The sequence below is a fragment of the Triticum dicoccoides genome, chromosome 3A, assembly GCF_002162155.2.
Source record: "Triticum dicoccoides isolate Atlit2015 ecotype Zavitan chromosome 3A, WEW_v2.0, whole genome shotgun sequence".
NCBI classification, from domain to species: Eukaryota; Viridiplantae; Streptophyta; class Magnoliopsida; order Poales; family Poaceae; genus Triticum; species Triticum dicoccoides.
In genome coordinates, this window is record NC_041384.1 from 604,062,314 (window position 1) to 604,090,136 (window position 27,823).

At 48.9% G+C, this 27,823-nt stretch overlaps 1 protein-coding gene across 1 annotated transcript; it reads left to right on the top strand.

Moving 5' to 3' along the window:
- The first annotated feature begins 23,432 nt into the window (after positions 1-23,432).
- On the top strand, positions 23,433-26,015 carry LOC119269514 (ABC transporter F family member 4-like). The gene has a single exon (XM_037551366.1). It carries the CDS (start codon positions 23,630-23,632, stop codon positions 25,796-25,798), a length of 2,169 nt encoding a protein of 722 aa, XP_037407263.1. The 5' UTR covers positions 23,433-23,629; the 3' UTR covers positions 25,799-26,015.
- Positions 26,016-27,823: the final 1,808 nt, after the last annotated feature.

Genomic DNA, 27,823 nt, shown 5'->3' on the forward strand with positions numbered 1-27,823 from the left:
TACCAAGCATTTCAGTCATACACACAATATGCTCGATATGTGCAAATACAACGAAACATCACAACATGACTCTACGACACAAGTACTTTATTTAAGGCTCAGGGAGCCATACATAACATACACAAAGGTACGGGTCTCACGACCCAACATACAAATCATACAGTCATACAAACCAGCAGCGGAGGTAACTTGTCTGAGTACAGACAACTAGTAAAATAAAGGAGGCTTGGAAAGCCTAGCTATACTACGTGGTCCTTCACAAGCTCAGGGTCACCACCTGGGTCTTTAGCCTACTCGTTGATGTCAACGTCTACATAGAACCCATCAGAAGGGGTTGCAGCGTCTTCTGTAAAAATGTAGATTATAGCAACATGAGTACAAAGGTACTCAGCAAGACTTACATCAGATCCTACATACATGCTTAGTATCAAGAAGGGTTGGTGGAGTTATTGCAGCAAGCCAGCTTTGACTCTTGGCTAAACTATCCTACGATACCCAACTTGAAATGGTTTTGCGCACACGAGTCCACTACTCACCACTTCAATACACTACCGAGGATCCACCTCCGTCTTCCTACGGAAGAGCCATCCTCGGCACTCACACTTATCTTGAGGCTTTTAACAGTTTCCATTTACTTGTCTATGAACTGTATAGGCAACCAAGTAGTCCTTTACCGCGGACGCGGCTATTCGAATAGATTATGATAACCCTACAGGGGTGTACTTCTTCATACATGTTTCCACCACTTAGCGTCTGCACACGACATGTGCTCGGCAGACTTCAAGCGAAAGCCGACGTGGGTGTAGACCACGACCTACCTAAACACTTAAGCCTCTAGTCCAGGTTTATCGCCTATTCAGGTTCCATCCGCAGGGAGTCCGGCCGAGGTTTCCCATACGGCCCCGAACGATGTGAACAGGGTTCCCGAGATACCTAACGGGTATTCGGTACACCCGGCCACGTACCTACCGCATCACAGCCCACCCCTACGGTTAGCGCTGTCCACGGCCTCCAGTAGGCTACAAACACCAGAAACTACTTGCAACTCCTGGACAGAGAGCTAGGGTGAATAAGAAGTCGAGCGGGGTCATATTTCAGGGCCCAATGCATGGTAGTAGCTGTGTCTTAAATCACACATACAGATCTCAGTGCTTAAGGTCGGCTTCAATGAAACAACCCACCATGTACTCCTACATGGCCTCTCATCGATACCTTTACCAAATCGTGTTCACCACACCACTCTCATTACCGACATAACATTTCACTCTAGCCCATCACCCAGATGAACCAGACCTGACACGACTCTAAGCATAGCAGGCATAGCAAGGTAGGAACAACACATACATATGGCTCAATCAACTCCTACACATGCTAGTGGGTTTCATCTAGTTACTGTGGCAATGACAGGTCATGCAGAGGAAATGGGTTCAACTACCGTAGCACACAACAGTTTGAATCGCGTTGTCTTAATGCAGTAAAAGAGAGCAGGAGCGAGAACATGGGATTGTATCGATATGATCAAATGGTTGGTTGCTTGCCTGATGGTTCGATGCACGGATACGGTTCTTCGTTAGGGTAGTCACGGTACTCCTCGGGGACAGATCCTGTCGTAAAGGATAACGATACACAGGCATCACCAAACAATGTGCAACAATATGATGCATGCATGAAACATGGCAATATGAGTGTGTTGGGCTAATGCAACTAAAGCTACCAACGCTGTCAGGACCCCGACTCGATGTCACATCGATCTAGCTGGTAACACCTCATATCACTTTGCGGCCTCACGCACGGTATCCCCACGGGTGTCGTCTTACCTTTTCCCGGGACCGTTTGCGCCTTTTGGCTCGCGTATATGAAAGTGTCGCTAGCATCCATATGATAAAGAGCCCGGGCTGACATGACTAGTCGTAAACCCAAAGTGGCACAGACTCACAGGGACAGGCATCCATGACCCAGCTTCGAACGTGTCGGTCATCAGCAAGTGGGTCCGGGCTGTAGCACTGGGCTAGCAGGACTCCGGTAAACCGGGCTGTAGCGGGCTAACAGGACTCCGGTACTCAAAGCGTGACATTTCCCCGAAGGGACAGACACAGGAACGAAGAAGGACACATGCCGGCCAGCCTAAGTGTTCCAGAGCAGTAGCAAGCTACCATGGCTCAGCGGTAACACTAGGAGACATTTCCCGGTAAGAGAGGCTACTAAAGATAAACAACTAGATAGTCAGATCCCACACATACCAAGCATTTCAGTCATACACACAATATGCTCGATATGTGCAAATACAATGAAGCATCACAACATGACTCTACAACACAAGTACTTTATTTAAGGCTCAGGGAGCCATTCATAACATACACGAAGGTACGGGTCTCACGACCCAACATACAAGTCATACAGTCATACAAACCAGCAGCGGAAGTAACTTGTCTGAGTACAGACAACTAGTAAAATAAAGGGGGCTTGGGAAGCCTAGCTATACTACAAGGTTCTTCACAAGCTCAGGGTCACCACCTGGGTCTTTAGCCTACTCGTTGATGTCAACGTCTACGTAGAACCCATCAGAAGGGGTTGCAGCGTCTTCTGTAAAAATGTAAATTATAGCAACATGAGTACAAAGGTACTCAGCAAGGCTTACATCAGATCCTACATACATGCATATTATCAAGAAGGGTTGGTGGAGTTATTGCAGCAAGCCAGCTTTGACTCTTGGCTAGACTATCCTACGATACTCCAACTTGAAATGGTTTTGCGCACACGAGTCCACTACTCACCAATTCAATACACTACCGAGGATTCGCCTCCGTCTTCCTACGGAAGAGCCATCCTCGACACTCACACTTATCTTGAGGCTTTTAGCAGTTTCCATTTACTTGTCTATGAACTGTATAGGCAACCAAGTAGTCCTTTACCGCGGACGCGGCTATTCGAATAGATCATGTTAACCCTGCAGGGGTGTACTTCTTCATACACGCTCTCACCACTTACCGTCGTTTACACGACATGTACTCGGCAACCTTCAAGCGGAAGCCCAACGTGGGTGTCGGCCACGACCTACCTAATCACCTAAGTCTCCAGTCCAGGTTTATCGCCTATCCAGGTTCCATCCGCAGGGAGTCCGGCCGAGGTTTCCCATACGGCCCCGAACGATGTGAACAGGGTTCCCGAGATACCTAACGGGTATTCGGTACACCGTGCCACGTACCTACCGCATCACAGCCCACCCCTACGGTCAGTGCTGTCCACGGCCTCCAGTAGGCTACAAACACCAGAAACTACTTGCAACTCCTGGACGGAGAACTAGGGTGAATAAGAAGCCGAGAGGGTCCATTGGTTTCGGGCCCAATGCATGGTAGTAGCTGATTCTTAAATCACACATACAGATCTCAGTGCTTAAGGTCGGCTTCAATGAAACAACCCACCATGTACTCCTACATGGCCTCTCATCGATACCTTTACCAAATCGTGTTCACCACACCACTCTCATTACCGACATAGTCATTTCACTCTAGCCATCACCCAGATGAACCAGACCTGACACGACTCTAAGCATAGCAGGCATAGCAAGGTAGGAACAACACATACATATGGCTCAATCAACTCCTACACATGCTAGTGGGTTTCATCTAGTTACTGTGGCAATGACAGGTCATGCAGAGGAAATGGGTTCAACTACCGTAGCACACAGCAGTTTGAAACGCGTTGTCTTAATGCAGTAAAAGAGAGCAGGAGCGAGAACATGGGATTGTATCGATATGATCAAATGGTTGGTTGCTTGCCTGATGGTTCGATGCACTGATACGGTTCTTCGTTAGGGTAATCACGGTACTCCTCGGAGGCAGAACCTGTCGCAAAGGACATCGATACACAACCATCACCAAACAATGTGCAACAATATGATGCATGCATGAAACATGGCAATATGAGTGTGTTGGGCTAATGCAACTAAAACCAGAAGGGTTTGAGCAAATTTGAATCAAGGATTCAAATTTCAAATTCAAATATGGCCTTTTAAAGTGCTTTTCCTTGTTCTGCTTAAAACATCAATTTAACTTGTTTGATCATGCATGAAAATAGTACAGATGGATAGATTGGATTTTTCTGATCATTTTTCATATATAATTTGTCCAATTTGGAGTTACAGAATAAAAGTTATGAATTTTTGAAGTTTAAATAATATTATGGAATTTCCTGATTTAAATTAAATCCAGAAAATCAATTACTGCGCCAGCCTGACGTCAGTGTGACGTCAGCAGGTCAACGAAACAGGTCTGGGTCAAACCTGACAGTGGGTCCCGCATGTCAGGGTGGTTATTTTAATTAAAATTTAATTAAAACTAATCCTGTTTAATTAACAGGGCTGGGCCCCACCTGTCATTGACTCAGGGGAGTCAACCAGGGCCCACCCGTGGTCAAAGTCAAAGCCAGCGACGCCGGCGTTTAGCCGCCGGCGAGCCCGACGCGGCGGCGGGAGTGGTTTTGGCCATTTCGGCCACCAAATGGGCCGCGGAGACCATCGGAGTGGAGCTGAGGACAAACCGCAGCTCTTGGCGGAGTCCGTTGGGGTCGGGGTGGCCGGAGTTGGCGCCGGCGACGACTTTGGCGGCCACCGGGGCTCGGTCGAAGATGAACTTGGCGCTAGAGGGGTCGGTGAGGCTCGTGGAGTGGCTAGCTAGGTGTTGTGGGACTCGGTGAGTAAGATGGACACCATCTTGTGGCCGGAGTGTGGCCGGAAGCACGTCGGCGACGAGGTCCGCGACGGCGCGTGCGGGTGAGCTTGGTGTGCTCGCTGTGGTGCACGAGAGAGAGAAAGAGAGGAAGGGGAAGTTAGCCCAGCTCACTGCGGTCTTGATGGAGAGGACGGCGTGGTCGGGGACGAGCTGCTGCGGCGGCGACGGCGAAGGGGTTCTCCGGCGATGGCGGTTCGGGCGAGGTTGGTGCGGCGGCTTCGGGGCACGCGAGCGCTCGGGGCTCGACTCGCTCGAAGAAGTGGAGGACGGCGGAGCTTCTGGACACGGTGGCGCGGCGTGGAGACGAAGGGGAGCACTGCTACGGCGGAGGTGCGGCGACGGTGGCGTCGGCCATGGCGTGGGAGCGCGAGGGAGAGGAACTGGGGGCGAATGGAGATGTCCAGGAGGGTCGGGGCGCGACGTGGAGCTCGTCCAGGCCATCAGGGCGGCGAGAGGGGGAGGCAGGGCGGCGTGCAGCTGCGTGGCGAGCTGCGGTGCCGCCGCCGAGCACCTTGGCTGCCTGCCTGGCGAGCCAAGCAGCTCGCTGGAGCGGTGGCCGGGCTGGGCCAGCCAGGTGGGCTGGCTGGTGGGCCTGCGGTGGCGCCAGGTAAGTTTTCCCCTTTTTTTCTGTTTCTGTTTTTATTTAATATATCTGCAACTTTGTTGAATTTAATAAAATACCTAGGCAACTTCAAAAATCACCAAATTACTCCTGGTCCATAGTTGGATTATTTCCAACATGAAACATTTTAGTTTGGAGATATTTGAGCATTTAAATATTTTATATAATTTTAAATGCCCAAATTCAAATATTTATGATTTAATTCAAAAACCCTAAGATGGCCTAGGAAAATGTGCACCACTTTTGGCAGAGGTTCTGAACCAAGACAAAAATGATGGGCATTTTAGAAGGGCATTTCAGGTTCATTGAAAAAGTTTTTAGTAAACCCTAGTTGGTTTCAGAGGGGACTGGGGGTTCTGTCATCCCCATTTCAAGTTTCTGATGAAAGAGTAAACATGATGCAACACTCTAATGCATGACTAGCTAGGGTGTGACAACTCACCCCCACTCAAAAGAATCTCGTCCCGAGATTTGGGTTCCTCCGGGAAGAAGGCGGGGTACTCGAGTCGAAGACGATCCTCCCTTTCCCAAGTTGCTTCATCCTCAGAATGGTGCGACCATTGAACCTTGAGAAACTTGATATTATGACGTCGAGTGGTACGTTCGGCCTGATCGAGGATACGAATGGGGTACTCTCGATATGTAAGATTATCTTGGAGATCAAGCCTTTCGTAGTCTACTCCACGGATAGGATCTGAGAAGCAACGCCTGAGTTGGGAAACATGGAAGACATCGTGGACTCTGGAGAGGTGCGGAGGTAGTTCCAACTGGTAGGCAACTTCTCCTCGTTTGGCGAGAATGCGAAAAGGTCCAATGTAACGAGGAGCCAATTTGCCTTTGATACCGAAACGATGGGTTCCCTTCAGAGGGGTGACCCGAAGATAAGCCTTCTCGTCAACCTCGAAAGTCATAGCCTTATGTTTTCGGTCATATTGACTCTTTTGACGAGATTGGGCTGTTTTCAACTTTTCACGAACGATGCGAACTTGTTCTTCTGCTTCCTGAATCATATCCGGGCCAAAGAATTGTCTTTCCCCGGTTTCTGACCAGTTAAGGGGTGTTCGACACCGTCGTCCATAGAGAACTTCAAAAGGGGCTTTACCCAAGCTAGATTGATAGCTGTTGTTGTAAGCGAATTCGGCAAATGGAAGGCACTTCTCCCAGTCCATTCCGAATGAGATAACAGAGGCTCGAAGCATGTCTTCTAGAATCTGGTTGACGCGTTCCACTTGACCACTCGACTGAGGGTGGAAGGCGGTGCTAAAGGAGAGACGGGTCCCCATAGCATTTTGGAAACTTTCCCAAAATCGAGAGGTGAAAAGACTTCCTCGATCCGAGTTAATTTCCAAAGGAACACCATGGAGGGACACTATTCGGGAGATGTATAAGTCTGCCAGCTGGCTAGCGGTTATACTCTCACGAACAGGTAAGAAATGGGCTACTTTGGAAAGACGATCGACCACGACGAAAATAGCATTATTCCCTCTCTTGGTCCTGGGAAAACCGGTAATGAAATCCATACCAATTTTATCCCATTTCCATTCAGGAATAGCTAAGGGTTGAAGGGTGCCAGCAGGCCGTTGATGCTCTGCTTTTACACGACGACAGACGTCGCAATTAGCAATATACTGAGCAATTTCTCTCTTCATCCTAGTCCACCAGAACCTCTGGCGTAGGTCCTGATACATCTTAGTACTACCGGGATGAATGGTGAGAGGAGATTCATGAGCCTCCTTAAGGATCAACTGCCGTAGATGCTGGTTCTTGGGAACCACTAGACGGTTCTCAAAGTACACAACACCATGATCATTTGTGGAGAAACAACTAGCACCTCCGCTAGCAATGTTCTCTTTGATTTTAGATATTCCCTTATCTCGCTTTTGGGCAGCGATGATTTGATCCGTAAGAGTAGGTTTCGCTACCAAGGTGGAAAGAAAACCTTGAGGTACAATGTGAAGGTTAAGCTTCCGAAATTCCTCATGGAGAAGCGGTTGACTTTGTTGTAACATCAGGTTGTTACAATAAGATTTACGACTTAGCGCATCAGCCATGACGTTGGCTTTCCCTGGGGTGTAGGTTATTCCTAAGTCGAAGTCTGTGATCAACTCAACCCAACGTCTTTGCCTGAGATTCAAATCCGGTTGGGTGAAAATGTACTTTAGACTTTGGTGATCAGTGAATATTTCGCAACGATTACCGAGGAGGTAATGTCGCCAGGTCTTAAGTGCATAGACTACGGCTGCAAGCTCTAGATCATGAGTAGGATAATTCTCCTCATGTGGGTGCAATTGCCGTGAAGCGTAAGCAATTACGTGTCGATCTTGCATGAGAATGCAACCTAGTCCTTGTCGCGAGGCGTCGCAGTAGATAACAAAGTCCTTGGAGAAGTCTGGCGGTACCAGTACGGGAGCAGAGGTCAGGCGTCTTTTCAGTTCCTGAAAGCTGTGCTCACATTGTGGAGTCCACTCGAACTTCTTATCTTTCTTGAGGAGTTCGGTTAGAGGTTTAGCAACCTTGGAGAAGTTCTCGACAAAGCGACGACAATAGCTTGCTAAGCCCAGAAAACTCCGAACTTGCTTGACCGATTCAGGTGGAGTCCAATTAAGGACGGCTTGAACTCGCTCAGGGTTAACAGCAATACCTTTACCAGATATTACATGACCCAGATAGGTCACTTCTGACAACCAGAATTCACATTTAGAAAATTTGGCATAAAGGCGATGCTCTCGAAGTTTCTTCAACACTAGCCTTAGATGTTCGGCATGTTCTTCCTCGTTCTTGGAGTAGATGAGTATATCATCGAGATAAACTACGACAAATTTATCCAAATACTCCATGAAGATTGAGTTCATTAACCGAGAAAAGGTGGCTGGAGCGTTGGTTAAACCGAAGGACATGACGGTGTACTCGTATTGGCCATAACGAGTAACAAAGGCCGTTTTAGGAATGTCCCCGTTTCTGATTTTGATTTGATGGTAGCCCAACCTCAAATCCATCTTGGAGAAGACTGAGGATCCAGCGAGCTGATCGTACAGGTCGTTGATCCTGGGAAGCGGATATTTGTTCTTGATTGTGACCAAATTGACAGGTCGGTAATCTACAACCATCCGGTCCGTACCATCCTTCTTCTTGACGAATAGGACGGGGCAAGCCCACGGAGAGGAGCTAGGTCGGATGAAACCCTTTTTCAGGGACTCATCGAGTTGTTTCTTAAGCTCGGCTAGTTCTAAGGGTGCCATCTTATAAGGTCTTCTAGCAATCGGAACGGTTCCTGGAATGAGGTCTATTACAACTCAACATCCCTGTTAGGTGGAACACCTGGCAATTCCTCTGGAAAGACATCCGGAAAGTCACGGACTACCGGAACGTCCTCAAGGTCTGGCAAAGGGCTGGCGTTAAGAGAATATAATTGTCGCTTGGCTATTCGGGTCAAGACATTGACTATCTTGCCCGAAGGGTGAGTGAGTTGAACAGTCCTAGAGAAGCAATCAATTTTGGCAGGATGAGCTGACATCCAGTCCATACCCAGAATGATATTAATATCTGAAGATTTAAGGGCTATCAAGGAGGCAAGGAAAACAAGTCTGTCGACTTGGATTTCATTTCCATGGCTTACTCTAGAAGTTTGCCATTTGGATCCCGGAGTTTGAATTACCATAGAGGTTGGCATATCACCGAATGCGATGTTATGCAAACGAGCATAATTTTCAGATATAAAAGAATGAGAGGCTCCTGTATCGAAAAGAACAGATGTCGGGTGGCAATTGACAAGAAGCGTACCAAGAACGACGTTGGGATCCTCTTGAGCTTCTTCGGCAGAGATACAGTTGACATGGCCACGTGAAGCGGTGACCGGCTTGGCATGGAATATTTTTCCTGTCGGCTTGCCACGGCCAACAGCTTTAGCAGATTGATTGGGGTTGGTCTGGGGACACTCACGCATATAGTGGCCAGATTCCCCACACTTGAAACAAGTCACGGAACTGGTACGTGGAGGAGCATTGTTGGTTGGACCTCCATAGGGCTTGGCCGGTGCAGACTGTTGAACGGGGCGAGGCGCCTGGAAGGATGGCCTCGGTGTGAACCTGGGTGGCAGGGCGGTGTTGGGTACCCACACGCGGCGCTTCTGAGGACCAGCACCGGATGAGGAACCCATGTCACGGCCATGCTTGCGTGTTGCGTCATAGTCAGTCTGACCAGTTTCAGCACTGATGGCTTTGTTGACAAGTTTCTGAAAAGATGTGCACTCATGCAGACGGAGGTCGCGGTGAAGCTCAGGACTAAGGCCCTTACGGAACCTTGCTTGCTTCTTGGCATCAGTAGACACTTCCTCAGTTGCATATCGTGCGAGATTACCAAACTCCCTGTTGTAAGCATCCACAGAAAGTCGGCCTTGGGTGAAACTGCAAAATTCCTCACGTTTACGGTCCATGAGACCCTCCGGAATGTGATGTTCACGAAAAGCCTCGCTGAATTCAGCCCAAGTAGTGACATGGCCCGCTGGGCGCATAGCTCCATAATTCTCCCACCACAGACTGGCAGGGCCTTCAAGATGATATGCAGCAAAGGTGACCTTGTCAGCCTCCGCTACCAGCGCGGAACGCAGTTTGTGAGAGATACTACAAAGCCAGTCATCAGCGTCGAGAGGCTCGACGGAGTGGTGGAACGTGGGTGGATGTAATTTGATGAAATCACTGAGTGACACCACGTTAGTCCTCTGATGGTGTGCTGTGTTCTGTTCAATACGCTCCAACAAACGGTTGGTCTCCCGCTTGTTTCTCTCAGCTTCCATCATAACCTCGGCTAGTGAAGGAGGATGAGGCAGATTTGCATCCCTGGCTTCACTGCCTTCGGCCTGCTCTTGAGAAGCAGGGTTAGCGCGCGTGTTGACCATCCTAGGTAAACAAGACAATGATTTAGTCAGGATGATAAAATTCCGACATAGGGTAAAAATGTAAGGAATAACTCGAAATGCAAGATGATCATCCGTATGACATGGTAGATACAGAAACTGCTTCTTTATTCCATCGTCATACACACCATACCGGGTTTAGTACAAGACCAAACAAAGTACTATTACGGTGAAAAGAGGATTACATCTCATCGGAGGCATTCCAAGCTCCTATACATTATTTCTCTACACCTCCGGAAGGAGTACAAACTAGGTCATATCCCACGAGTCACGCGGGACGATAGACGACACAGCTAGTGCGAACTAGTGATACTACCACTAACTCAGACCGATCCGTAGTAGTCCTCGTAGAAGTCACCTCCATAGCCTGGAAGCTCAACATGATCATCCGGAAACAGACGATCTCGCGGAGCTTGTGGACCATAGGGGCTAGGATGGGGTCTTGGACCAACAAACGGTGGCCTGCGGGGACCGCGAGGTGGGGTGATGCCTCCTACATCACGCCAAACCATCACGTCTGGCAGAGCAGATCTCACAGGATAGAGATCGCGCATATCTGAGAATCCAGCTTGCACCGCCGGTGCGAACCGAGTCAAAGTGGCCCAGTGGTCAGCACGGGTATTGAAGAGCTCTAACCTCAAGGCCCGATTTTCACGGTCCTTATCCTCGAGCATCTCAGCAGTGGTGCGAGTCCGTGAATCCTCCTGGGTGGGGTCAGCATAGATAGCCTGGAGATACCCTTGTGCCCCCGGAAGTGATCCTGGCATATACCGGAAATCAGAGTCCCGAAATAGACCAGATCTGACTCGCATAATGGTCATCATAGAGTAGGCGGCGTCCTGCACAGCCATCTCAATAGTAACCCTGAGTCCATAGGAGCAGTGAAGAGGCTCGGTGGATCCAGGATAAGATGGAAATATCCTGACAGTGCAGAGATACTGGCTTTGATTAAAGTCTCGGAATTGCTCTTCGACCGTGTACTCAGGATACCAGCGGTATCCAGCCTCAGTCATTACCCTGACCAACTTGGCAGTATGGCCGGGTACATCTAGGCATCGAGTCAGGCGAACCACTTGATTGAGGTCGCGAGTGGCCATCTGAAAGCACAATCATAATGCAAAGGCATTAGAATTTCTAGCGAAATTTTGGCAGCATAACAGCTGTAAATGCTCAAGAAGGATTTTGAGACATTTGACAAAGGATTTCATACACACTCAACATCATCATATCAAAGTTCTGAATCCATTCTAACAACCTAATGTGGTAGTAGAACTGAACTAGGCTTGTATCCATCAAACTTATAAGGTACTACTGATTAGTAACACGTGATCCTGATAGAGAGAATACATCCTAATTCCTTAACCCCCGGTAGAAGAATGGACTGACTCAAATCAGAATGTCATAAGATAAAGGAGTAAAAAGAGCCTTACGTTCCATCCCACAAACAATTCCCCTACATATAACTAAAGAATTTCTAGACTCAACATCGACCAGTTTGGCTTGGAGAACCTACAGGCAGTCCGGCTCTGATACCAACGCTGTCAGGACCCCAACTCGATGTCACATCGATCTAGCCGGTAACACCTCATATCACTTTGCGGCCTCACGCACGGTATCCCCACGGGTGTCGCCTTACCTCTGCCCGGGACCGTTTGCGCCTTTTGGCTCACGTATATGACGGTGTCGCTAGCATCCATATGATAAAGAGCCCGGGCTGACATGACTAGTCGTAAACCCAAAGTGGCACAGACTTACAGGGACAGGCATCCATGACCCAGCTTCGAACGTGTCGGTCATCAGCAAGTGGGTCCGGGCTGTAGCACTGGGCTAGCAGGACTCCGGTAAACCGGGCTGTAGCGGGCTAACAGGACTCCGGTACTCAAAGCGTGACATTTCCCCGAAGGGACAGACACATGAACGAAGAAGGACACATGCCGGCCAGCCTAAGTGTTCCAGAGCAGTAGCAAGCTACCATGGCTCAGCGGTAACACTAGGAGACATTTCCCGGTAAGAGAGGCTACTAAAGATAAACAACTAGATAGTCAGATCCCACACATACCAAGCATTTCAGTCATACACACAATATGCTCGATATGTGCAAATACAATGAAGCATCACAACATGACTCTACGACACAAGTACTTTATTTAAGGCTCAGTGAGCCATACATAACATACACACAAAGGTACGGGTCTCACGACCCAACATACAAGTCATACAATCATACAAGCCAGCAGCGGAAGTAACTTGTCTGAGTACAGACAACTAGTAAAATAAAAGAGGCTTGGAAAGTCTCTGGCTATACTATGTGGTCCTTCACAAGCTCAGGGTCACCACCTGGGTCTTTAGCCTACTCGTTGATGTCAACATCTACATAGAACCCATCAGAAGGGGTTGCAGCGTCTTCTGTAAAAATGTAGATTATAGCAACATGAGTACAAAGGTACTCAGCAAGACTTACATCAGATCCTACATACATGCACAGTATCAAGAAGGGTTGGTGGAGTTATTGCAGCAAGCCAGCTTTGACTCTTGGCTAGGCTATCCTACGATACTTCAACTTGAAATAGTTTTGCGCACACGAGTCCACTATTCACCACTTCAATACACTACCGAGGATCCACCTCCGTCCTCCTACGGAGGAGCCATCCTCGGCACTCACACTTATCTTGAGGCTTTTAGTAGTTTCCATTTACTTGTCTATGAACTGTATAGGCAACCAAGTAGTCCTTTACCGCGGACGCGGCTATTCGAATAGATCATGTTAACCCTGCAGGGGGTACTTCTTCATACACGCTCTCACCACTTACCGTCGTTTACACGACATGTACTTGGCAACCTTCAAGCGGAAGCCCAACGTGGGTGTCGGCCACGACCTACCTAATCACCTAAGCCTCCAGTCCAGGTTTATCGCCTATTCAGGTTCCATCCGCAGGGAGTCCGGCCGAGGTTTCCCATACGGCCCCGAACGATGTGAACAGGGTTCCCGAGATACCTAACGGGTATTCGGTACACCCGGCCACGTACCTACCGCATCACAGCCCACCCCTACGGTCAGTGCTGTCCACGGCCTCCAGTAGGCTACAAACACCAGAAACTACTTGCAACTCCTGGACGGAGAACTAGGGTGAATAAGAAGCCGAGAGGGTCCATTGGTTTCGGGCCCAATGCATGGTAGTAGCTGATTCTTAAATCACACATACAGATCTCAGTGCTTAAGGTCGGCTTCAATGAAACAACCCACCATGTACTCCTACATGGCCTCTCATCGATACCTTTACCAAATCATGTTCACCACACCACTATCATTACCGACATAAACATTTCACTCTAGCCCATCACCCAGATGAACCAGACCTGACACGACTCTAAGCATAGCAGGCATAGCAAGGTAGGAACAACACATACATATGGCTCAATCAACTCCTACACATGCTAGTGGGTTTCATCTAGTTACTGTGGCAATGACAGGTCATGCAGAGGAAATGGGTTCAACTACCGTAGCACACAGCAGTTTGAAACGCGTTGTCTTAATGCAGTAAAAGAGAGCAGGAGCGAGAACATGGGATGGTATCGATATGATCAAATGGTTGGTTGCTTGCCTGATGGTTCGATGCACTGATACGGTTCTTCGTTAGGGTAATCACGGTACTCCTCGGAGGCAGAACCTGTCGCAAAGGACACCGATACACAACCATCACCAAACAATGTGCAACAATATGATGCATGCATGAAACATGGCAATATGAGTGTGTTGGGCTAATGCAACTAAAACCAGAAGGGTTTGAGCAAATTTGAATCAAGGATTCAAATTTCAAATTCAAATATGGCCTTTTAAAGTGCTTTTCCTTGTTCTGCTTAAAACATCAATTTAACTTGTTTGATCATGCATGAAAATAGTACAGATGGATAGATTGGATTTTTCTGATCATTTTTCATATATAATTTGTCCAATTTGGAGTTACAGAATAAAAGTTATGAATTTTTTAAGTTTAAATAATATTCTGGAATTTCCTGATTTAAATTAAATCCAGAAAATCAATTACTGCGCCAGCCTGACGTCAGTGTGACGTCAGCAGGTCAACGGAACATGTCTGGGTCAAACCTGATAGTGGGTCCCGCATGTCAGGGTGGTTATTTTAATTAAAATTTAATTAAAACTAATCCTGTTTAATTAACAGGGCTGGGCCCCACCTGTCATTGACTCAGGGGAGTCAACCAGGGCCCACCCGTGGTCAAAGTCAAAGCCAGCGACGCCGGCGTTTAGCCGCCGGCGAGCCCGACGCGGCGGCGGGAGTGGTTTTGGCCATTTCGGCCACCAAATGGGCCGCGGAGACCACCGGAGTGGAGCTGAGGACAAACCGCAGCTCTTGGCGGAGTCCGTTGGGGTCGGGGTGGCCGGAGTTGGCGCCGGCGACGACTTTGGCGGCCACCGGGGCTCGGTCGAAGATGAACTTGGCGCTAGAGGGGTCGGTGAGGCTCGTGGAGTGGCTAGCTAGGTGTTGTGGGACTCGGTGAGTAAGATGGATACCATCTTGTGGCCGGAGTGTGGCCGGAAGCACGTCGGCGACGAGGTCCGCGACGGCGCGTGCGGGTGAGCTTGGTGTGCTTGCTGTGGTGCACGAGAGAGAGAAAGAGAGGAAGGGGAAGTTAGCCCAGCTCACTGCGGTCTTGATGGAGAGGACGGCGTGGTCGGGGACGAGCTGCTGCGGCGGCGACGGCGAAGGGGATCTCCGGCGATGGCGGTTCGGGCGAGGTTGGTGCGGCGGCTTCGGGGCACGCGAGCGCTCGGGGCTCGACTCGCTCGAAGAAGTGGAGGACGGCGGAGCTTCTGGACACGGTGGCGCGGCGTGGAGACGAAGGGGAGCACGGCTACGGCGGAGGTGCGGCGACGGTGGCATCGGCCATGGCGTGGGAGCGCGAGGGAGAGGAACTGGGGGCGAATGGAGATGTCCAGGAGGGTCGGGGCGCGACGTGGAGCTCGTCCAGGCCATCAGGGCGGCGAGAGGGGGAGGCAGGGCGGCGTGCAGCTGCGTGGCGAGCTGCGGTGCCGCCGCCGAGCACCTTGGCTGCCTGCCTGGCGAGCCAAGCAGCTCGCTGGAGCGGTGGCCGGGCTGGGCCGGCCAGGTGGGCTGGCTGGTGGGCCTGCGGTGACGCCAGGTAAGTTTTCTCCTTTTTTTCTGTTTCTGTTTTTATTTAATATATCTGCAACTTTGTTGAATTTAATAAAATACCTAGGCAACTTCAAAAATCACCAAATTACTCCTGGTCCATAGTTGGATTATTTCCAACATGAAACATTTTAGTTTGGAGATATTTGAGCATTTAAATATTTTATATAATTTTAAATGCCCAAATTCAAATATTTATGATTTAATTCAAAAACCCTAAGATGGCCTAGGAAAATGTGCACCACTTTTGGCAGAGGTTCTGAACCAAGACAAAAATGATGGGCATTTTAGAAGGGCATTTCAGGTTCATTGAAAAAGTTTTTAGTAAACCCTAGTTGGTTTCAGAGGGGACTGGGGGTTCTGTCATCCCCATTTCAAGTTTCTGATGAAAGAGTAAACATGATGCAACACTCTAATGCATGACTAGCTAGGGTGTGACACCGGCGACGGTCCTTGTTGCGTCGCGGTTTTCTGTTTTCATCCCTAGTTTCGGATGTACTTGGGTCGCTGGGGCTGCACCTTGCCAACCAGCTGTCCTCTCCTACACAAAAGCGGGTCATGAGGCTTGTTAGTGCGGCCATTGTTCTTGGCTTTTCTTGGCCGAGGTGTCTGGCGAGCCATTCGTCTTGGACGTTATGCCTGAAAGCTGCTAAGGCTTTGGCGTCCGGACAGTCGACTATCTGATTCTTTTTAGTGAGGAATCTATTCCAGAACTGCCGAGTTGATTCTTCGGGCTGTTGAGTTATGTGACTAAGATCGTCTGCATCCGGAGGGCGGACATAGGTCCCTTGAAAATTTGCTCGGAAAGCATCCTCGAGCTTTTCCCAACTTCCAATTGTGTTTTCAGGAAGGCTTTTGAGCCAATGCCGGGCTGGCCCTTTAAGCTTAAGGGGTTAATATTTTATGGCGTGGAGATCATCTCCTCTAGCCATGTGTATGTGGAGGATATAATCCTCGATCCAGACTCTAGGGTCTGTTGTTCCATCATATGCCTCTATGTTTACGGGTTTGAATCCCTCTGGAAATTCATAGTCCAAGACCTCATCGGTGAAACATAGGGGGTGTGCGGCGCCCTTGTATTTGGGTGTGCCGGATTCTGATGATGGCTTTATTGCATTGCTTACAAGAGCTTGCTTTCTTGGCCCATAAATGGACCTAACTAGGCCATGATGCGAATCCTTAAGTGGGTCGCATGCCGATTTAGGTGCGGCGCCGCTTGCCGCTTTATGGGGTCGTCTATCCGATCGTGTGGCTTTCTCATTTTTTGAATGCGAGGGCTCTAGGGCCTCTTCATCGAATTCAGGCAGTAGCTTTCTTTTCGGATAGCTTTTAGTGCGGCGACTGTCGCCGTATTTATCGGCGGTATTGATTAAATTGCTCCATCTAATCCGGAGTGCATCTTCCGCTGTTTTTAGCTTCCGCTTCTTCTTTTTTAGGCTGCGTGCAGTTGCAACGAGCCTCTCGTGGAGATTCTTCTGCTCCATAGGTTTATTCGGCGTGAGGTCGTCCGGAATGCCGTTTTCGCCGGGGGAGGGATGTTCGGTTTCTCTATCCGTGTTGCCCTATTCGGACGGTTGCTCTAAGGCCTGCTCATCGTCTACCGGCTCGTCCTGCTCTATGGCTGGGTTTTTGTCGAGGCGGGGCTTGGGTCGGCGTTTACGCCGACGCTTTGATTGCTTTTCGGGGGGTCGATCTCCCGTCCCATCCCCTTTTTCCTCGTTATCGCTTCCTTTAGGGGTATCCACCATGTACACATTGTGAGATGAGGTGGCTGTCCAATGCCCTATGAGCGTTGGTTCGTTGGTATCTCCTGCATCGTCATCCATGCTGTCGATGTCTCCGGAGTCGAAGTTGAGCACGTCGTTTAAATTGTCGACAGTGGCTACCAAGTGGGTGGTGGGTGGGCTTTGAATTTCTCCATCGTCCATATCCCGTCCTCGCTGACCGTAGTTCGACCAGGGCTCTCCTGATAAGGAGAGAGACTTGAGAGAGTTCAGGATATCGCCAAAAGGCGAGTGCTGAAAGATGTCTGCGGCGGTGAACTCCATTATCGGCGCCCAATCAGATTCGATCAGCAGGGGCGCGGGGGGTTCGGAGTTCGGAAAGGAGTCCGGATCCTCGGAGTCACGAATCATGCAGAGCGCGGGGCTAGCATTCGGCTCGATCGCCTTTGAGATCGAAGCCCCCGAGGTGACGTCCAACCGCTCATCCTCGATTGGCGCAATAGGCTTCGAGTTAGGGGTCGGAACCGATGCGTGTGTGGCCTCCAGGACACTGTCCGGAGGCAGAGCTAGATCATGCCCCTCAAGATAGTGCGGCGCGCTTGGCCGTGGCTCGAACCCGTCGAAGATCAAGTCTCCGCGGATGTCAGCCGTGTAGTTTAAGCTTCCAAACCTGACTTGATGGCCAGGGGCGTAGCTTTCGATCTGCTCCAGGTGGCCAAGCGAATTGGCCCGCAAAGCGAAGCCGCCGAAGACGAAGATCTGTCCGGGGAGAAAAGTCTCGCCCTGGACCGTATCGTTGTTGATGGTCAAAGGAGCCATCGGGCCTAAAGGCGACGACACAGAGGAACTCTCAACGAAAGCACCAATGTCGGTGTCAAAACCGGCGGATCTCGGGTAGTGGGTCCCGAACTGTGCGTCTAGGTCGGATGGTAACAGGAGGCAGGGAACACGATGTTTTACCCAGGTCCGGGCCCTCTTGATGGAGGTAAAACCCTACGTCCTGCTTGATTAATATTGATGATATGGGTAGTACAAGAGTAGATCTACCACGAGATCAAGGAGGCTAAACCCTAGAAGCTAGCCTATGGTATGATTGTTGTAGATGGAGTTGATTGCCTACGGACTACAACCCTCCGATTTATATAGACACCGGATAGGGTTAGGGTTACATAGAGTCAGTTATAATGGTAGGAGATCTTGAATATCCGCATCGCCAAGCTTGCCTTCCACGCCAAGGAAAGTCCCATCCGGACACAGGACGAAGTCTTCAATCTTGTATCTTCATAGTCCAGGAGTCCGGCTGAAGGTATAGTCCGGCTACCCGAACACCCCCTAATCCAGGACTCCCTCACTAACCATAGCATGAAACATATGGATCCAAATCAGCCCCTTACGAAGCAATGCATAAACTAGGGTTTAAGCTTCTGTCACTCTAGCAACCCATCATCTACTTATTACTTCCCAATGCCTTCCTCTAGGCCCAAATAATGGTGAAGTGTTATGTAGTCGACGCTCACATAACACCACTAGAGGCTAGACAACATACATCTTATCAAAATATCAAACGAATACCAAATTCACATGACTACTAATAGCAAGACTTCTCCCTTGTCCTCAGGAACAAACGTAATTACTCACAAAGCATATTCATGTTCATAATCAGAGGGGTAATAATATGCATATAGAATCTGAACATATGATCTTCCACCAAATAAACCAATTAGCATCAACTACAAGGAGTAATCAACACTACTAGCAACCTACTAGCACCAATCCCGGACTTTGAGACAAGAATTGGATAATAGAGATGAACTAGGGTTTGGAGATGAGATGGTGCTGTTGAAGATGTTGATGGAGATTGCCCTCTCCCGATGAGAGGAGCGTTGGTGATGACGATGGTGATGATTTCCCCCCTCCCGAAGGGAAGTATCCCCGGCAGAACAGCTCTGCCAGAGCTCTAGATTGGTTCCGCCAAGGTTCCGCCTTGTGGCGACGGAGTCTCGTTCCGAAAAGTTCCTTCTTATTTTTTTCTCATCGAAAGACTTCATATAGGAGAAGATGGACGTCGGAGAGCCACCAGGAGGCCCACGAGGTAGGGGGCGCGCCCCTAGGGGGGCGCCCCCCCACCCTCGTGAGCAGGGTGTGGGCCCCCTGGCCTTCATCTTTGGCGTGGATTTTTCTTTATTTATTTTAAGATATTTCGTGGAGTTTCAGGACTTTTGGAGTTGCGCAGAATAGGTCTCTAATATTTGCTCCTTTTCCAGCCCAGAATTCCAGCTGTCGGCATTCTCCCTCCTTATGTAAACCTTGTAAAATAAGAGAGAATATCCATAAGTATTGTGACATAAAGTGAAACAACAGTCCATAATGCAATAAATATCGATATAAAAGAATGATGCAAAATGGACGTATCACTGGTACATCATAACCAGATGCTTGGGCATTGTGCACTTTTCAGTAGAATGCGTGTAGCATCCACACTTGTTACAAAGCTTAGATTTATCAAACCTGGGCTTTGAAGTGCCTTTTCCCTTGCCTGGGTATCTAGATCTCATGTTCCCATTGCGCTTTCGCTTATGCTCGAAATTGGATTGTTTACCCCGAGAGGTGCCATTAAACTTTTGTCTATTTACAACATTCAGATGGACTTCGGGTAAAGGTTGTGCCCCAACTGGGCGTTGAGAGCCATTCTTAGCGAGTAGCTCATCATGCTTTTCAGCCTGAAGTAACATGTGAATAAGCTCGGAATAGACAGTGTAGTTACGAGCACGGTATTGCTGTTGGAGGATCCTATCTGAAGGGAGCATAGTAGACAAAGTTTTCTCTATCTTCTCCCCCTCAATAGGTTTCTTCTCATAAAAGCGCTGGTTGGAACATATCTTATGGATAGCATGATTGTACTCACCAATGGACTTGAAATCCTGAAGACGGAGATGAGTCCAATCATGGAGTGCTTCTGGCAGACTACTGCCTTCTGCTGTTCATACCTCGTTTTGAGGGCCAGAAACAGAGTACTAGGAGATTCCTCCTGTAAATACTTAGACTTGAGATCTGGATGAATATGGTGCCTTATGATGAATAAAGCAGCATAGTTCTGCTGTTCTGTCAATGACGTGGCCCCAGCCGGGAGAGGAGTCTCCGGGGGTTGTATTGCACGTGCTATCCCACGGGACGCAAGACTGATCTTGATGTCCATAGCCCATGTAGGATAATTGTGGCCATTGAGGGCAAGCTCCTCAAACTCTTTGTCAGTCATCTTTGCCTACATGGGAAAACCAGAGATAATTAATTTACGGGTGGTAAATTAAAAACCATCATGGTTGTGTAATAAGAATGAAAAAAATTGATACTCAAGTGTAAACTTAAAAAATTCTCAACCTCAATTGTGTTAACATAACACTTCGAAGATCACTTAGATCTCACAGTAATAGGCTACATTGCTATTACCTTGTGTATGCTACAATTTGAATATAAGGAATGCATGGTGGAGGTAATCGGTTGTCATGTAACAAAACGTGGGCCTCGCAGTAAGAGGAGATGATCTGCATATGAGCAGTGGATCTCAACTCATTACCGTGTGATTCCAAATATAATGAGGGGGGAAGATTCAAAAATTTGCAAGTTCGATATGCGAGAGAAGATGATCTCAATCGCAAGTACATGTTTAAGAGAACTGGGTATGTGGTAAACACATAGAACATGTCATTCTTCCCAGATGAACTCCGGTACTTTATTTATATGCAATCCATTAGATAATATAAACACACCTACTAATAATTACACAAGTCCTACATAGAATAAATCTAGAACAGGACTAAAATGTAAGTAGTAGTCAATCTAAGTACTAAACATAGTCTAAAATTGCACAAATACAATAATTAGTACTAATGTTAAGAAAACAGAGAAAATAAAATAAAATAAATCCACACTTCTGGCCGGCCCACCCGCCCCAGCACCACACAGGAGAGGAAACAACCACCGCGGGCGCCTGGTCCTGGGCCTGCCTGGCCTTTGGCCGACCCACGCGCCGCTGCACCGCATAAAGAGATAGGGGAGCGAGTGGGTCGGATAAGGGTCGGAGTATCCGAACCCCCGCACCACCACCTCTGCTCGATCCCCACTATCACACGGCGGCGCCGACGGGAGGAGTGGCCGCCGCAGGCCCTCGCAATTTCGGTGGTCACCGACGTAGCACCGACGACCCCTCCTCATCCGAAGAAGACTCGACGACGATGTGATCCGGGCGAGCAGTTTCTAGTGCGGTGCTGGCGAGTCCGAGGCTCGCCGGAGCCCACGAGCCGGCGCGACGGCCGGGACGGCGGTTGAGGGCAGCGACGGCGCGCCCGAAGAGGCGGCCAAAGCACCACCCCGCGTGGATGCTTGGGCCCGCAGAAGCCTCCAGTGGTGGTGGGGAGTTGACGCCAGCACCTTCCATCCCTACTCCGAGGCGGATGACGCCAGAGGCGCCGGTGGGCGCTGACACGAAGCCAAGCGTGGCCTCTTCATCCACAATGGCGCGCATCGGGACAGGCGCGTAGCCAGGAGGGCCACGGCTCGGGCCAACAGCCTCGCCGGCGAGCGTCGGCGTTGAGGGCGGGAGCCATGTGGCCGGTGGAGGCAGAGATCCGGGGGGTGATCGAGGCGCAACGGCGACCCCGTTCATCATCGGGGCGCTCGGGCCGGCCACCATCTGAGGGTCGAGCCCCATGGGCGCATGGCCATGGGCGCGAGGAGCACCGCGGTGGGCGCGTCCTGTGGTGCGGCGACCCTGTCCCGGGACATGGTGAGCACCACGGGCGCCTCTCCTAGCGCCACGGTGGCCGCATCCAACAGCGCGACGGATAGCCTGGCGACGGAATCGCCGGAGTCTACACAGTCCGTGGAAACGGCGACCATAGCGTCGGCCATCCTCGTGGATCAGGCGGAGGAAGAAGGAGACGAGGCTCGGCATCTCACCGGCGGCAAGTGCTCTCCCCCCTTTCTTTCCTCTTTTCGCTCTTCGCTGGTTGTTCTACGTGCGTGATAACGTGTTTGAGATCGAAAGTGAAATCTCTATATTGATTGATGGTTACAGGCGCTACTTATATCATCTGGAGAGACGCGACCGAGAAGAGGCGTCGGTTCCAGAGGACAGGAGTGAGAAGGCGTCTGTGCGGGACAAACCACACGACGGTTTGGGCAAGGGGTGATTTTTCCCTAATTACAAAGAGGACTGCTATGAGTCCGTCGGCTGATCTTCGGCCGGCTCACGGGCCATCAGATCTGGCGCATTGGCGCTCTTCATCATTGCAACATAGATCTTGTTGCGGAAAATTTCTGCAGCAGAGGTCTTGTTGCATATTTTTTTTTTGCAACTCAGTTTTTGTTACATTTGTTTTGCAACATATGCTTTGTTGCAGAATATTTTTTTTCGTTTTCATCTTTTTGCAACTGAGGTTTTGTTGTAGTTTTTTTTTTACAACAGAGGCTTTGTTGCAGAATTTCTTTTTTCGTCCTCGTCTTTTTGCAACATAGCTAATGTTACGAAAAAAACTAATGCAACACTGGCGATGTTGCAGAAGTTGCAAAAATATCGTCAGCAACTAGTGGCATGTCACGTGGGACACATGTTGTGTGAGCAAGGAGGACGGATGGGTTCTAAGAAATCAACCGGTCAAGGGGATTGCGGAAGGACTTTTGTAACATGAATGATGTTGCACAAATTAGAGGTAGAACACCATGTAAAACAGTAGCCTGGGAAGAACACGGGAGGCGACTACCCACAAAGGAACCAGATCCAGATCTTGCAACCTATGAGTTGTTGCGGTAGGCAAACCGCAACAAGCGCTCAGTTGCAAAACTGTAAGAGATAATGTTAGGTGAGCCCACGCGGGACACGCGTCGCACAGACGATGCGGCGGATGTCCGCGTGCGATCCACCGGCTGAACCTAAGCGTTTTTCAATTACAAATTGTAATTAATTCTAACAATATCGTGTGTGTTGCATGTACATGCTTGCTACTAGTTTCGAGTACTAGATAAAATTGAATTCATAACTGACTCAGCAGATATATTTTTTTTCCACGAGCACTGCTATGCGAACGATAAAATTGCTGCTGCGGCCACCGTCGGATGCAGTTTGCCAGCACTTCTACCGCGGTCGATTCGAGTATCGTGTATTCGTGTGCATATCGGCCACGAAGCGTCGTGCGCACGGCAAGTTTCGTTTTTTCACGCGGTCCAAGGAGGCCCTTAAAAGCCATATTTTGACTTTGAAAAAAACGAAAAAAAGCCCGGCCTCGCCGACCCGTGCGGTCTCCTGTCCTCACACCCCGCCCGCGCGGAGCTCTAACCCTAACCCTAGGGCGCCGCCGCCGCCACCCCGCCTACCCCCGGTCCGTCGCGCCGCCAACCCACCCGGATCCCATCCGCCGCAGCCAAACCCAAATCCCCCAACATCGCCGTTCTTCTCCTCCTCCGCCGCCGCCGCCATGAGTCGCAAAAACGCCTCCTCGTCCTCCTCAGCCGCCGCCACGAGCCGCAAGAACGCCCCATCGTCCTCCTCGGCCGCGGGCGCCGCCGGCAAGAAGGAGAAACCCCTCTCCGTGTCGGCCATGCTAGCCTCGATGGACGGCACGGCGCCCAAATCCAAGCCCGCCAAGGCGGCGCCCAAGCCCAAGCCCTCCAAGGCGCCCGCGTCGTCGTACATGGGCGGCATCGACCTGCCCCCGTCGGACGACGAGGAGGACGAGGCCGACGTCGCCGCCGTCGCCGCCAAGCCCAAGCCGGCTCGCGCCACCGTCGACCTCAACGCCCTCGCGCCCTCGGACAAGGACTCGAAGAAGAAGGAGAAGCGCGAGATGATGGCAGCCGCCGTCGCCGAGGCTGCCAAGCGGGAGGCGCTCCGCGACGACCGCGACGCCTTCTCCGTCGTCATCGGAGCGCGCGTCCCCGGATCCGCCGCTGAGGGCGATGCCGCCGATGGAAACATCAAGGACATCGTGCTCGACAACTTCTCTGTCTCTGCGCGAGGAAAGGAGCTACTCAAGGGCGCCTCCCTCCGGATCTCGCATGGTCGCCGCTATGGTCTAGTGGGGCCCAATGGCATGGGCAAGTCTACCCTCCTGAAGCTGCTCTCCTGGCGGCAGGTGCCTGTGCCCAAGAACATTGATGTCCTGCTTGTGGAGCAGGAGATTGTTGGTGATGACCGCTCGGCAACCGAGGCGGTGGTTGCAGCCAATGAGGAGCTCACGGCGCTCCGGGCTGAGCAGGCAAAGCTTGAGGCCTCTAACGACCCCGATGACAATGACAAGCTTGCCGAGGTATATGAGAAGCTAAATCTATGTGACTCTGATGCTGCACGCGCTCGTGCGTCCAAAATCCTCGCGGGGCTGGGGTTTGATCAGGCAATGCAGGCAAGGTCCACAAAGTCCTTCAGTGGTGGCTGGAGGATGCGCATCTCGCTTGCCCGTGCTCTCTTCATGCAGCCAACATTGCTGCTCCTTGATGAGCCTACCAACCATTTGGACCTCCGAGCTGTGCTTTGGTTGGAGCAGTACTTGTGCTCGCAGTGGAAGAAGACCCTTATTGTTGTCTCCCATGACCGGGACTTCTTGAACACAGTGTGCAATGATATCATTCATTTGCACGATAAGAGTTTGCATGTTTACCGTGGTAATTTTGATGACTTTGAGAGCGGGTATGAGCAGAAGAGGAAGGAGATGAACAAGAAGTTTGAGGTGTATGAAAAGCAAATGAAAGCAGCAAGGAAGACTGGGAGCAAGGCTGCACAAGATAAGGTTAAAGACCAAGCAATGTCAAAGGCCCATAAAGAAGTTGCCAAGGGGAAGGGGAAGGGAAAGAATGTGGCAAATGATGATGATAACGTGAAGCCAGCAGATCTGCCACAAAAGTGGCATGACTACAAAGTTGAGTTCCACTTCCCAGAACCCACTTTGCTCACACCACCACTCCTTCAGCTCATTGATGTGGGTTTCGGCTACCCCAACCGTCCGGACTTCAAGTTATCAGATGTTGATGTTGGCATTGACATGGGAACACGTGTTGCCATTGTTGGGCCCAATGGAGCAGGAAAGTCTACTATTCTAAATTTACTTGCTGGTGATCTTAACCCATCCGAAGGAGAGGCAAGAAGGAGCCAGAAGCTGAGGATTGGACGATACTCGCAGCATTTTGTTGACTTGTTGACGATGGAGGAAAATGCAGTTCAGTATTTGCTCAGGCTCCACCCAGACCAGGGAGGAATGAGCAAAGCAGAGGCTGTCCGTGGCAAGCTTGGAAAATTTGGCTTGCCAGGTCACAACCATCTTACTCCCATTGTTAAATTATCTGGTGGTCAGAAGGCCCGTGTTGTGTTCACTTCGATATCAATGTCGAATCCTCACATTCTTCTACTGGATGAGCCTACAAATCACTTGGATATGCAAAGTATTGATGCTTTGGCAGACGCTCTGGATGAATTCACTGGAGGTGTGGTCTTGGTTAGCCACGACTCGCGGTTGATATCTCGAGTTTGTGACGATGAGGAGAAGAGCCAGATATGGGTTGTGGAGGATGGCACGGTGACTAAATATGATGGCTCGTTTGAGGATTACAAGGATGAACTAATGGCAGAGATAAAGAAGGAAGTTGAAGAGTAATGCTGCTCATATTGAGCTGCAGATTGCTTATTCTTTGTAGAATGAGCTGGTTTGTTCTCCTGAAATCTCATGTATTATTAGCAGCTTTTGTTTGCTTTGGTTTGCAGAATATACATATGGTTTGTCATATGCGTACTATCTATATGGCCAAGATGAGTTATTTGTTTGCCTTTAATACATTACAAGATACTGGAAATCTGGTGGTGTTTCTTTTGTACGATTTTGCACAACACTGTCGTACTAATGCATCTTGGGCGGTATACTTCCATATATTGTATTTTCTCGTGTTAACTTGCTATATACTCCCTCCGTTCCCTTAAAAAAGACCTTTTACCTTTTTCTTGATTTGTATGTACCTAGACAAATTTTAGTATGTATGTTCACTCATCTTAGTATGTATGTAGTTAATATTAAAATAGCTAAAAGGTCTTATATTAGGGAACGGAGGTAGTAGTTACCATTATATGTTCTGAACTAATAGTGCCAGATTCTAACTATTGAAATGCTTGGTACGACGGATGAGAACGAGCCATTATTACAGGTGTGCTTTCAACCAGCTGTCTAAGAGTACTGGTTCTTTGTTGCGCATGCTCTGTGTAGGAAAAATAAATCAATATGTACTGACTACATGAATTTAGTTGTTATGTGTTATGGCTGCTGAATTTTGGAATCATTATTGGCACAAGCCATTTCTTGTTTTGTCTATGTTTTGAGGAACTTAAGTTGTTTAGCATGACAATGTAAACTAACTCAGAGAAGTGGGTTAGCAAAATTGATATGGAAGGATCGCCTGCCCTTAAGTTGGATGTTTCTTTCAGTAGACCTATAATTGTTATGCCTAACAATACTAGTAGTCATGAGTAAGGATGTTGTGGTAAATATTAGTGTTTGGGTGATTATCTTCCGAACATAAGATTCTTATAAGTTCAGGACAATCCATAAATCTGATTAAAGTTGTCTTCTTCACTACCAATATTTGACACCCTTCTCACGATTGCCATTAACAAATCTGTAGATGATCTTTCCTGTTATCGTTTACCTTGGACCTATGCCTATACCTGATAGTAACCTTCCCTGATTCTGTCTTACTGTATATTCTTCTGTTTCAATGTATTCAGGAATTATCTGTAGAATATCTTTCATGTAGAGTATTGTTCGAACCGTAGCTCTTTTGCACTTGTTGTCCAGCAGTGTCAGATCCACAGCTGAACACTGTCTATTGCAAATCTGATTACTATTCTTGTTGCTGTTGGGCTTATAATTGTTCTTATAGCTATGGTTGCACACTTCCTTTGTAGGTAGAATACATGTCTGTTTCCTCAAAAAAAAAAAAGAATACATGTCTGATTTTGCTTGTTCCAAAGGAGAGAAAGTGTATGTTTTTACGGTTTCCCCTCTTTGAGTAAGAAACATTTACATAAGAAAGGGAAAAGCATGGAAGCAATTTAGATGAAATGTTTAGGTTTAGATTACGGGGAGTAAAGGACACATGTAGATCCTTTTGCCTTGGGTTTAATCAGTGTATAAGGTTTCCATCTCTGTAAAGATTTCTATTTTACTGATGTTTCGCAGAATCAAATGTTTCGATCTCTGTAATGTTTTAACCTTTCACAGAAATCAAATGAACGTCTGTCAATGAAATGCCTGTATGCAGCTCTTGAAGTACCAGCGTTTTTCTTGTGTTTTGCCGTGTGTCACTCTTTGTTTTATTTTTTTCATCTTTTCTTGTGATTGAGTACTATATTACTATTTGATTTACTATCTATGATGCTAATTTGGTCTTTCGAGTTATCTTGCGAGTTCACCACATTAATCTTCATAAGGATGCGTACAATCTTTATTGTACCAGAGTTCATTTTTCTGATGTAATTTTATGCTTCTGTTCTCAGTTTCATCAATATATTGGATGAAAACAGCAAGTTATTGTATTGTGAGCCAACGGACAATTTTTTGGATTGCGCATTTCCAAATGCAATTTAAACTTTGCGCATTTCCAAATGCTGATAGATTCCCACGACATTTTCC

What these genes read in the sequence shown, in the direction of transcription:
- LOC119269514 (XM_037551366.1), top strand. Translation starts at nt 23,630, where the DNA reads ATGAGTCGCAAAAACGCCTCCTCGTCCTCCTCAGCCGCCGCCACGAGC.